Source organism: Arvicola amphibius, chromosome 17 (genome assembly GCF_903992535.2).
Source record: "Arvicola amphibius chromosome 17, mArvAmp1.2, whole genome shotgun sequence".
Taxonomy (NCBI): domain Eukaryota; kingdom Metazoa; phylum Chordata; class Mammalia; order Rodentia; family Cricetidae; genus Arvicola; species Arvicola amphibius.
Genome location: NC_052063.2, coordinates 7,188,282 through 7,200,791, shown reverse-complemented (window position 1 = coordinate 7,200,791; position 12,510 = coordinate 7,188,282). Strand labels below are relative to the sequence as shown.

At 44.5% G+C, this 12,510-nt stretch overlaps 1 protein-coding gene across 1 annotated transcript in view; it reads left to right on the top strand.

Annotated features, from left to right (window-relative positions):
• Positions 1–270: 270 nt before the first annotated feature.
• Apaf1 (apoptotic peptidase activating factor 1) overlaps positions 271–12,510 on the top strand; it is a 78,466-nt gene continuing 66,226 nt past the window's right edge. Inside the window, exons 1-4 of the mRNA XM_038314589.2 lie at positions 271–766; positions 2,575–2,753; positions 2,855–3,044; positions 4,203–4,400. Coding sequence (XP_038170517.1) covers positions 2,616–2,753; positions 2,855–3,044; positions 4,203–4,400 — 526 coding nt within the window. The 5' untranslated portion in view covers positions 271–766; positions 2,575–2,615. The remainder of the gene's footprint in view (positions 767–2,574; positions 2,754–2,854; positions 3,045–4,202; positions 4,401–12,510) is intronic.

Sequence of the window (12,510 nt, the reverse complement as noted above, 5' to 3'; positions counted from 1 at the left end):
CGGCTGTCGGGACGCGACGAGGAGGGGGGGGCGGACCCAGCGTGCCACGTCCGGGGCTGGGCGCGCCCCCGCGTCTTAGCCCCGCCCCTCCGCGCACGCGATGATGCAATCCCAGGGCCTGCGGGCACGCGCCGAGGGTAGCGGCGGTAGCTGGGTGGCGCGCGCGGGGCGGCCGGCCCTCTGGCGGCGGATTTGCGTGCGCGGGCGCGCGCTGTCCGGGCTGGGCTGGGCGGGGCCCAGCGGTGTTTGAGCGCTCCGCGGGCCTGAGGCGGAGACCCAGAGGTTGTGAGTGGGCGAGGCGGCTCTCTCGGCGCTCCGAGGGGTGTGAGACGGGGGTCGGCGGCGGGACGTGTGTGCGGTCGGCGATCGGAGACGATCGGAAACGATCGGAGACCGTCGGGTCAGCCTTTGGAGCGGCGTCCGCTTCCCGCCCGGGCAGCTCCCTCCGGAGGGGAGAAGCGGCGGCCGGAGTGGCAGTGCTTTTGTGTTTGGGTCGAGCCAGGTCTCTCGGGTGCGGCCCGAGGCAACCGGTGGGGTCAGCCCGCCGAGGTAACCGTCCCTCGCCGTCGCTCGCAAGTCCCGGGCATCCCCCTGCGCCCCGAGCGGCAGATGCCCAGGTGAGGCACCTGAGGTATCGGGACCTGCCCGGGGCGCAGGGTCGCTGGAAGAGCGGCTGGGAGCCCCGGGTACACTAAGGCGATCGAGCCTCAGCTTCGGACCCTCCCGGGGCTCCTCTTCCCAGCACGACCCCGGTGCAAAGGTTTGGGTAAGTTTACCTCCCCTCTCGCTCTATCTCTCCCCACCCCCTCCAGACAGGTTCTTGGTGAGTTCTGTTTTAGAACCCGGGGACTGAAGATAAGGGAACGCGGGATATTTGATCATTCTGCTCCCGTGCCAGGAAGAGAAATTATGTAAGGAGGAAGTAGACCACTGTCGCTGTTTTCCTGGACAGACAGACTTTAATTTGTGTTCTATGTCTCCGAACAGTTTTGACTTTCTCTTTTGATGTGGCCTCCAGAGGTGTGGCACCGGGAGTTTGCCCATAGCATTTCAGTTTGTGTAAAGTTTGAAAAAAGTGTTTACTAAGTTTAATAAGGCTAGAGATCACTGGAAATTAGTGCACAAGTGTGGTTTTGCTTAACTGTTAGACATAACCAAATATCCTTTGTCAGAATGAATTTCACAACTGTCAATTTTGAGACTAAAACTGTTAAGGTCTTGTTTCTGATTTCTTTTCTCCAGTTAATTTCATTCCCCTCCTGGGCATTTTGCAGACCTTGGCAAGCAGAAACAGATGCATTTTTTAATTTTTATTTTTTGCAAGTGCTACATTTGATGACTTTCCAAAAAAAGTGTTTTTTTTTTTTTTTTTTTTTTTTTTTTTTTTTGAAGTTGAATGATACCCCTCTTCCGAGCTCTCTGAATGACTTCGTGCCCATCTTTGGTTTTGCATTAGGATAGTCACATTCTGATTGCTTCTCTTTTTGTTCTGCTAGACTGTAAATTCTTTCAGGGATATGAGTATCAGGATGTGTTGAAAGAGGGCTGAAATTATGTAGCACTGGTGCTAGATTGTTTGCACACCCTGCAGATTAAGGCGGTTGGTTCAATCCCTAGCAACACACACACACACACACCCCATATCTTGAAGGAATGATTAAACCTATTTAAGACATTCACACTTTAATACATAGGATGGAGTTCTGTTAATGTTTGAGAACTTGCAAACAGTCAGAATTGGGCTTTATACCCATGGAATAATTTCCATTTTATTTTAGGGAACTTGTTAGGAAATGAAAATATCTTTCTGTAGAGAATATCATCCTGTGTTACCATAGTCCAGGCAGTGACGTCAGAGGGTATTTCCTGTGGCTGTGAGTATGTGCTTTCCACTGAAGGTCTGGGGCTGACAGCTCTTTTGAGAACTCAGATCAGCAATGGCACTTGGTTGTAAGTTGGGTAAAGGAAACAAGTTCTAAACCTTTAGGTATGGTAACTTTTACAGAACCTCAACTTAAGAAAAGGAAGAATTTTTACTGTAAAAAGTGGCAATGTCTATTGAAAAGAATGACTATAAAATTATAAAAGAAGGCCTAAATCTTGCCACTTAGCCTCCCAAACACTGAACAAATGTTTAAGCATCTTCTTATAGATTGATGAGCTAGAACACATTTTGTGCTATTTGGGGTTTTATTTCTCTTTTTTAAATCAGCAGTGCCAGAAACATCTTTCCTTGTCAGTACATATAATGCATAGAGATATGTGCTGTGTGATTTTAAATGGCTATGTAATGTTCCATTTTAAATAGAAGCATAATTAAGAAATAAGAAGTCAGGCAGAGGTGGCACATGCCATTAATCCTAGTCCTTGAGAAGCAGAGGCAGGTGGATCTCTGAGGTCTCTTGAGTTCGAGGCCAACCTAGTCTACAGAGCTAGTTTCAGGACTAGCAAAGGCTACACAGAAAAACCCTGTCTCATAAAACCAAAAAAAAAAAAAAATCTTGTTTTCTTTGCATTTCTTGATTACACGTCATGTTTCTTGACATGACAAGTGTGTTGATACATTGTCTATAGCTCATGCTTGGCAGTGAAGCGAGAACACAGACCGAGGGACAATGGATGCAAAGGCCCGGAATTGTCTGCTTCAACACAGAGAGGCTCTGGAAAAGGACATCAAAACATCCTACATCATGGATCACATGATCAGCGACAACGTTTTAACGGTAGTCGAGGAGGAAAAAGTGAGGAGCCAGGTAAAGCCCTCTGAGGTGTTCTTTACGTCTTTTGCCCCAGTCTCCGCTAATTTGTGCTGCTGATGTAAGGCTGCAACCTTACGCTATCTCATTTTCCCCAGACCACTCAGTATCAACGAGCCGCTGCTCTGATCACGATGATACTTCATAAAGACAATTGTGCCTACGTTTCATTCTACAACGCTCTCCTGCACGAGGGATATAAAGACCTTGCTGCCCTTCTTCACAGTGGCCTTCCTCTCGTCTCTTCTTCCAGTGGCAAAGACACAGACGGCGGGCTAACGTCATTTGGTGTGTATCCTGATACCTCGTGTCACGGCGCCGTCATCGTGGCTCTGTTGTTTGCAGGTTTGATTGCAGTTGAACTGCTGGAGAGTGTATTTCCGTTCCTGGAAGGATCCAGGCGCAGAAATAGTTGAGGTTCAAATCGGAATTATTTGTGTCCATGTTGATACATGTTTTTCTCATGCAGTGAACTACTTACTGCTGAGGAGTAGCATATGCGCTCTGAATTCTATAGCTAATAAGAGCGTTTGTAGGGCCTCAATTATTTTCTTTATTTTCATGTTATATAGAGTTTATAGGAAAGGAAAAGAATTTTTAGAAATTTACATTGTTTTCTTAAAAATTTAATCTTATGTGTTGCCTGTTTTACCTGCATGTATGCCTGTGCACCACGTGTATGCCTGGTGTCCTCAGAGGCCAGAAGAGGGCCTTGGATCTTCTAGAACTAGAGTTACAGGCCATTGTGAGCAGCCATGCGGGTGCTGGGAATAGAATCCGGGTCCTCTAGAAGAACAGCCAGTGCTCTTAACCACTGAGCCATCTCTCCAGCCCAGAAGCCTATGTTTTTGAAAGGAATTCCATAACCATTGTTCTCTTTACATTCTTTCCAGCGTCAAAAAGTTTTTTGTTTTTTGTTTGTTTCACATTTATATATAGTGCGAGCCATGGTGCCCAAGAAGAAGTCAGAGAACAACCTGTGGGAGTTGAACTCAGTTCCTCAGACTTGGCAACGAGTGCCTTTGCCTATTGAACCATTTTATTGCCCTCATCCTTACCCTTCTTTCTTTATTGTGGCACTTGGAATCAAACCCACAACCCTGACCTTGCAAACTCAGCTGCTGAACTATATACCCTTAGCCCTTCCCATTGTTCGACACAGACAAAACAGGCCGGAGGGTCAGGGAGTAACCGTGTATAAGGCAGGGATAGATGGAGACTTCCACTGTGTGTCGTGATCTTGAAATATATGCTTACCTCTGTTCTTTGTGTTATGAGTCATTGGAAGGGTGAAATTCATACCTAATTTTTTTTTTTTTTTTATAAAATTTGATATTCGTCTTGGAAATTTTGAGGCTGAGCATCAGCCTCGCTTCTCCTGGCTTCCCAGGAGGATTACTCACAAGTTCTGAAGTTTAGTTCATCCGTACTTGTTTGGGCTTTCAGTGAGGACCGTGCTTTGTGAAGGTGGAGTACCACAGAGGCCGGTGGTTTTCGTGACTAGAAAGAAGCTGGTGAAAGCGATTCAGCAGAAGCTCTGGAAGCTCAATGGCGAGCCAGGGTGGGTCACCATCTACGGAATGGCGGGCTGTGGGAAGTCTGTGCTGGCTGCCGAAGCGGTTCGCGATCACGCCCTCTTAGAAGGTAAGTTTCATCCCTGCAACACTGCTTCTCAAGATTTTGTTCATTTGAGCGCTGAAGTTCTTTACTTACTGTGGCTCTTAGGCATTTCTGCGGCCGCTGGTAATAAACGACCACAAATTTAGTGACTTTAAATAACATACATTTCTTGTCTTAAGGTTCTTTTTTTTTTTTTTAAACCAGGTTGGAGTCAAAGTGTTAAGACTGAATTCATCTGGAAGCACTTGGGACAATTTCTGTCCTTGATTTGTTTACCTCCCAGAGGAAGCCTCTATATCCTAACCTCATAGCTCCACCTTCAAACCCAGCAGTGCATGGCATCACATCTTCCTCTTTTTGCCTGCCTCTCTTTCATAGTGATTCGCTTCTGTCCTCCGTTTCCTTTTCTGGGTGTTTTTGAGGGTCAGTCATCATAGGTGCTGGGGATCACACGGGGCCCCTCACATGCTAGGCAGACGTTCTACCAGAGTTACAACCTTTGTCCCTCTTCCTCATGTTTATTTCTTCTTTCTTTCCAGACAGTGTAGCCCTGGCTGTCCTGGAACTCTGTAAACCAGACTGGCTTTGAACTCACAGAAATCCACCTGCCTCTGCCTCTCACATGCTGGGATTAAAGGCCGGCACCACTATAGCCCAGCTTTTTTTGTTTGTTTTTGGGACAAGGTCTTTCTATAGTGCCCTGGCTGTCCTGGAACTTATTTTTTTTACATCAGGCTGGCCTTGAACATTGGTTTCTGACTTTCTTGCTTCCCTCTTTATGAGGGCCCTGTGATCACACTGGGTTTGCTGTATAGTCCTGGAGACTCTCACCCCAAATCTTTAATTATCGGACATTACGAAGTACGTCTTTACCATTCATTACAGTAAAATATTTACCATTTTGTGGCCATCTTTAGGAGACCATGATTCGGCCCACCATGGGCATGTGAACTAGGATTGTTTTCTGACCCGTCTGTCACAATGCTGCTTGCTTGTCTCCCAAAGGGGCCAGACACCCAGTGCCCCTTGAGAGAAGCTAGCTGTCTAGCATTGCAGTGACTTGGGGGTTGTAGGCTTGAGAAAGGGTTGAAAGGTTGTCCTTTCAGGCGGGAATACAGCTAGCACCTTTTGTTCTGGCATGCAGTGCTGTAGGGAGAGAGTGTCTCAGAAACTCATTTCTACCAGTGACCGTCCTGGTCATTTGCTTCCCATGGATTTGGTAGCCGGTATTAATTTAACGGTTACTTCCATTTACTTATTTAAAAAAAATAAAAATCATGTTATTTATTTGTGTATGTGAAAACATACGGGTGTGTGCCACAGCATGTACTTGGAAGTCTGAGGATACTGCGTGGGAATTGGTTCTCTCCTCCTACCATGGGTGGGTTCCCAGGATCAAACTCATGCTCTCAGGTTTGGCAGCAAGCCCCTTTCCCTCTGATCTCTCTCACCACTTCTTCCATTTCTTTTTATTTTTTCCAAGACAGGGTTTCTCTGTAGCTTTGGAGCCTGTCCTGGAACTAGCTCTTGTAGACCAGGCTGGCCTCGAACTCACAGAGATCTGCTTGTTGCTACCTCCCGAGTGCTGGGATTAAAGGTGTGCACCACCACCGCCCGGCTCACTTCTTCCATTTCTGTAATTATTTCTTTTTCCTTTTTCTTTTCATGCACTGTCCTAGTTAGAGTTTCTATTGCTGTGATGAAATCATGACCAAAAGCAGCTTGGGGAGGAAAGAGTTATCTGGTTTATGTATACTTACTGTTCATCACTGAAGGAAGCCAGGACAGGAACTCAAACAGGGCAGGAACCTGGAGGCAGGAGCTGATGCAGAGGCCATGGAGGATGCTGCTTAGCTGCTTATTGGCTTGCTCTTCATGGCTTCCTCAGCCTGCTTTCTTAGAGAACCCAGGACACCTGCAGGGATGGTATCACCCACCATGGACTGGGCCCTCTCCCATCTACCACTAATTAAGAAAATGCCCTACAGACTTGCCTACAGCCCCATCTTATGAAGGCTGCTGCTTCTGCTGCTTCTTCTTCTTCTTCTTCTTCTTCTTCTTCTTCTTCTTCTTCTTCTTCTTCTTCTTCTTCTTCTTCTTCTTCTTCTTCTTCTTCTTCTTCTCCTTCTCCTCCTCCTCCTCCTCCTCCTCCTCCTCCTCTTCCTCTTCCTCCTCTTCCTCCTCTTCCTCCTCCTCCTCCTTCTCCTTCTTCTCCTCCTCCTCCTCCTCCTCTTCTTCTTCTAAAAAGAAAACAAACTATCTTTTTTCATTATGCATACCAAATCCAAGTTCCCACTCCCTTTCCTCCTCTCATTTCCTCCACATACCCTCACCCCCCAATCCACTCCTCAGAGAGGGTAAGGCACATTGCTTTGGGGAAGGTCCAAGGCCTTCCCTACTATATTTAGGCTGAGCAAGGTATCATCCAAAGAGAATAGGTTCCCAAAAAGCCAGTACATGCAGGAGGGATAAACCCTGGTGCCACTGCCAGTGGCCCCTCAGTCTGTCCAAGCCATGCAACTGTCACCCACATTTAGAGAAACTAGATTGGTCCTATGCTGGTTCCTTCCCTGTCCGGCTGCAGTTGGTGAGCTCCCATTAGCTCAGGTAGACTGTTTCAGTGGGTGAACCCATCATGGTCTTAACCTCTTTGCTCATATTCTCATTCCTCCCACTCTTCAACTGGACTTTGGGAGCTCAGTCCAGTGCTCTGATGTAGGTCTCTGTGGAGGCATTTTCTTTTTTCTTTTTGTTACTTAATGCTTTTTAGTTTTTGCTGTTTTTTTTTTTTTAAAAGATCTATTTATTTATTTTTTTATGTGTACAACATTCTGCCTCCATGTATGCCCGCACACCAGAAGAGGGCACCAGATCTCATTACAGATGGTTGTGAGCCACCATGTGGTTGCTGGGAATTGAACTCAGGACCTCTGGAAGAGCAGCCAGTGCTCTTAACCACTGAGCCTTCTCTCCAGCTCGAGGCTTTTTTTTTTTTTTTTTGGTTTTTCGAGACAGGGTTTCTTTGTAGCTTTGGAGCCTGTCCTGGAACTAGCTCTTATAGACCAGGCTGGTCTCGAACTCACAGAGATCTGCCTGCCTCTGCCTCCCGAGTGCTGGGATTAAAGGCATGCGCCACCACCGCCTGGCTCGAGGCATTTTCTTAATTGAGGTTTCCTCCTCTCAGATGACTTTAGCTTGTGTCAAGTTGACATAAAACTATCCAGCATATGTAAATATTGTGTGGCATGTATATATGTATGTTTGTATGTGTGGATACATGATGCATGTACATGTGAGCGTGTACATGTATGTGAAAGCTAGAGATTGATGTCGGTTGTTTTCTTTGGTTATTCTCCCCTTTATATGTTGAGGTAGGGTCTCTGACTTGACTCCAGAGCTCAGTGGTTTAGTGGCTATAAAGAGCCACCTTGCTCTGTGGATCCTGTCTCTCTGTCTCTTTGAGTGCTGGGATTGTAAGTGAGCCACTTCGACCCCCTGGTATTTCCATGGGTGCTGGGGATCTTACTTCAGATCCTCAGGCTTGTAACAAGTGCTTTTACCCACTGAACCATCTCCTCAGCCCCCCTTTTTTTCTATAATTATTTCTGTTAGTTGCTTATCTTTTTTTTTTAATTTTGGGGGTCGGAGGGGTAGAGAGGGAGAGACAGATCTCAGGTAAGCCAGGCTAGTCTTGAATCTGCTACGTAGCTGAGGAGCATCTTAAACTCTGATGCCTGTGTGAGTCTTCCTTCCAAGTGCTGACATGACAGGTGCATGTTACCACATGCAGTTTACACGGTGTTGGGAGAACTGAGCTCAGAGCGTCATGCCTGCTCGCCAAACACTCTGCCGACCGAGCTGTATCCCCCAGCTCCTACTGTTTGTTGTTAAAAATAAACATCCTAGGCTGGAGAGATGGCTCTTGGTCTGCTGGAGAGCCTGAGTTTAGTTCCTAGCACCCATGTCAGGTGACTCGCAGCTGCCTGTAGCTGCAGCTCCAGGGGTCTGGGGCCCTCCCGTTTCCTTGGCACTGCATTCGCACCCACAAGTCCACGTCCAGACATTCTCGTATACGCATCATAAGTCAAGATAAAAATGAGCTCATCTGCCTTGTGAGATTCCCAGGAAGGAAACCTGAGGATTGACTGCAGCCAGAGGAGTTTTTAGGAGTGGCTTTAGATTTCCATTTATTGTCTGGTGACTGACTTCCCTTTCCTCAGGTATTCATGTCTACAGTAAATATCTGAGCGTCTGTTGTGTGAGGGACAGTTTTGGACATGGGAAATCAAATGAAGGCTGTGCACTTGAGGGACTCATTCATAGTCCAGTAGGGGAATAGACACTATACAATTATTGTGGGTGTGAAAAATTGAATGGTAGAAGAAAGTACAGGGCACGCGTATGGCTGTTCTTAGTTTTCATCTTGACTACACCTGGAATTAACTATACACACACACACACACACACACACACACTCACACACACACGCACACTTATATACACCCACACACATCCACACACATATATACCCACCCACCTATAGGTAACTATATAGACCCAGCTATATATGTGCATATGATATGTATATACATATATATTAATTCTATTAGTTCTATTCCTCTAGAGAGCCCTAATTAATACAGGGTATTGACCGGGTGGTGGCAGTGCATGCCTTTAATCCCAGCACTTGGGAGGCAGAGGCAGGTGGATCTCTGAGTTTGAGGCCAGCCTGGTCTTCAAGAACTAGTTCTAGGACAGGCTCCAAAGCTACAGAGAAACTCTGTCTTGAAAAACCAAAAAACCAAAACCAAACCAAAACAAAAAAACTTAATACAGCTGGGTGGTGGTGGCACATGCCTTTAATCCCAGCACCTGGGAGGCAGAGGCAGGCGAATCTTTGTGAGTTCGAGGCCAACCTGGTCTACAAGAGCTAGTTCCAGGGCAGGCACCAAAGCTACAGAGAAACCTTGTCTCAAAAAAAAAAAAAAAAAAAAAAAACCTACCTAATACAGGGTACAAAGTTAAAAGGAAGGAACGCTCACTTTCTAGAGGAAGCAGATGGGTAGGGTGGTTTTCCTGAATGAGAAGGCATTTAGTTGAATTTTAGAGAAGGAATAAAGTTTGCTAGGCAGACTAGGGATGGAAGGGAAGTCAGAAGGGCACCGAGTGGTTAGTGGAGAGGTGGAAGGCTCGCTGGGCAGCAGAGGGTTTCAGATTTGCTGGCAGGTTTCTCATGACATTCATCAGGAATAAATGTATATCTACCCCAGTGTTTGGCTTCCTTCATTCTTTCATGATTCTGAGAATATTTATTTATTATGTGTGCATACTTGTGTGAAGGACAGCGGACAGTTAGTGAGAGTTGGGTCTCTCTTTCCATCATGTAGATTCTGGGGATCCAGACTCAGACTATCAGCTTTGGCTGTAAATGCCTGCATGTCTCCCTAGCACCTTCATTTCTCAGTGAGTCCTGTTTGTTTATCACTTGTAGGGAATCCAGATAAGTTTCTGACTTCTAGTGAGCATGTTAAATTACAAGTCTTAGTCAGCGATCAGACAGTTTAATAGACCTGTGGAGATCGGAAAGATAGAGTCTAGGGCACGTCTTTGTGTGCGAGGATTTAGTTTCCAACTTCTTAGCCTTTCTTAGCACTATTGATGGCAGTTTTGACTTGATGCCCAGTCCTTAGCTCTTAGTGTGTGTGTGTGTGTGTTTGTTTTCCTGTTATAAGAGAAGTTTCTTGAGACTTATTAGCTCTTTGAAAGTCTCCAGAACCTCAGAATAGTTTTTAAAACCTCTTCGGCTGTCTGGAAGTGGTGATGCATGCCATTAATTGCAGCGCGTGAGAGGTAGAGGTCCATAGATCTCTGCGATCAAGGCCAGCCTGATCTACATAGTGAGTTCCTTGTACAGTGAGAATCTATCTAAAACAAAATGAAACAAAACCCTAAACAAACTACTGTAAAATTGGTCACTAAAGATATTCAGGACTTTTTAAATGGGCTTCAGTTCCTTTAGGATAAAAAAATGTTTCATTTCAGTTTCATGATGAACTTTTTAAAAAATACATATTATATATGTGTGTATATATAAATATAAAATATATCTCATTTAAGTTGCTTTATATTATGATGAACTTTTAATTTTAGAGACTAAAAGTGAATAAAAACTTAGAGAGTTGATGGCTCAGGAAACACTGTGTAATTTAACCACGCTGTGTGTGTTTGTGTGTGTGTGTGTGTGTGTGTGTGTGTGTGTGTGTGTATACACATGTGCTCGTGGAGGCCAGAGGTCAACATACGGTATCTTCCTCAATCGTTCTCTATATTTAAGACAGGTTTCTCACTGAACCTAGAACTTAGTGACTGAGATAGGTTAGCTGGCCAGCCACTCATAGAGATTTGTCTTTCTTCACAGATTTTAAGCATGCCCTGTTCAAGCCTCCCACATCTGGCTTTTTGCATTGGTGTTAGCAATTAAATTTAGGTCCCCTTGCTTGATGCTTGTGTAAGCACTTGACAGACAGAGCCATCTCCCCAGTCCCTAACTGCTTTACTCTGGGAAAATTCCAGATAACACTAATAAGTCTTTCATACATGTGAACTTAATTTCTATTTCTCCTGTACTTTGGTGAGATCCAAATAATGGGATTTTCACTGTCTGTCTATGCATTTTTAAATAAACCAATTTTCTTTGGAAAGTTTGACTGTTTCATACACAAACACGCATGCACATGCACTCAAACATTTACACATATAGGAACTGTCAACATATCTTTAAACCAATTACAGCACTCTGTGTGTGTGTGTGTTTATGTGCACGTATGCAGATGTATGTGTGCCGTGGTTATCACTTCTCCGTCTACCGTGTGGATTTCAGGGTTGAACTGAGGTTGTCAGGATGGTTTTTATTCACTGAGCAGTCTTGCCAGCCCTATGCTGTGTCTTTAAAGCATGGGAACTTTTTCTATAGGCTGCCTACTTGTTTGTTTCTGTCCATTCCAGGATTTCCTTGATGCTATTAGGTTATTATTTGCTACCAGGAAAAACCTCACATGAAAACAGAATGGGACCTCCCCCCCCCCCCGAATAAAGGCAGTTTTTCTTTGAATAAATTTCTCTGAATAAATTAGAAGTACAAACTTCTTTCAAGGCTAAATTGCTCCCTCTTGTGCCCATAGTTAAGATGTTGAGATTCATCTAAAATGTAGAAACAGCAGTTCATTGTTTAACTAAATGCTGTACTGCAGATTTGTAGATTAGTTGATCACTTAATATTTTTGTCTACCTTTCTTTTTGAAATAAATAGTATTTATTTTGTTTTTACTTGAATATGCTTATAATGCTCCAATGTAGTTTTTTTTCTTTTTTTCTTTTTTTTTTTTTTGGTTTTTCAAGACAGGATTTCTCTGCAGCTTTTTTAGAGCCTGTCCTGGACCTAGCTATTGTAGACCAGGCTGGCCTCGAACTCACAGAGATCCGCCTGCCTCTGCCTCCCGAGTGCTGGGATTAAAGGCGTGCGCCACCACCGCCCGGCTTCCAATGTAGTTTTAAATTTAGGATAGGAAGGCTTTAACTTAGGAAAATGCCTTAAATGTGGAGGAGTTTATCAGGTAGTTTTCCATTCGAGATAGGAAGGGTTAGCCTAGGAAGACGGACCTAAATGTGCAGGCGTTTATCAGGTAGCCCCACTGAGATACTGTACTTTTTTTTAATTCTGGGAGAATCTTTTTCAATTTCAATTCAATTTCAATTTTACTTTTTTCAATTTTTAAATATTTAAATATTTATTTATTCATTCATTCATTCATTCATTTATTTATTTATTTATTTATGTATGTATTTATTATGTGTACAGTATTCTGTCTGCATGTTTGCCTGCTGGCCAGAAGAGGGCACCAGACCTCATTACAGATGGTTGTGAGCCACCATGTGGTTGTCGGGAATTGAACTCAGGACTTTTGGAAGAGCAATCAGTGCTCTTAACCACTGAGCCATCTCTCCAGCCCTCTGGGATAATCTTTAAAAAATAAAGTGAAAATCACATTCTTTTAGGATTAAAATTTTGTTTAAGTCTTATGAAAGTAGAATTTTTTTTTTTTTTTTTTTTTTTTTTTGAGACAGGGTTTCCCTG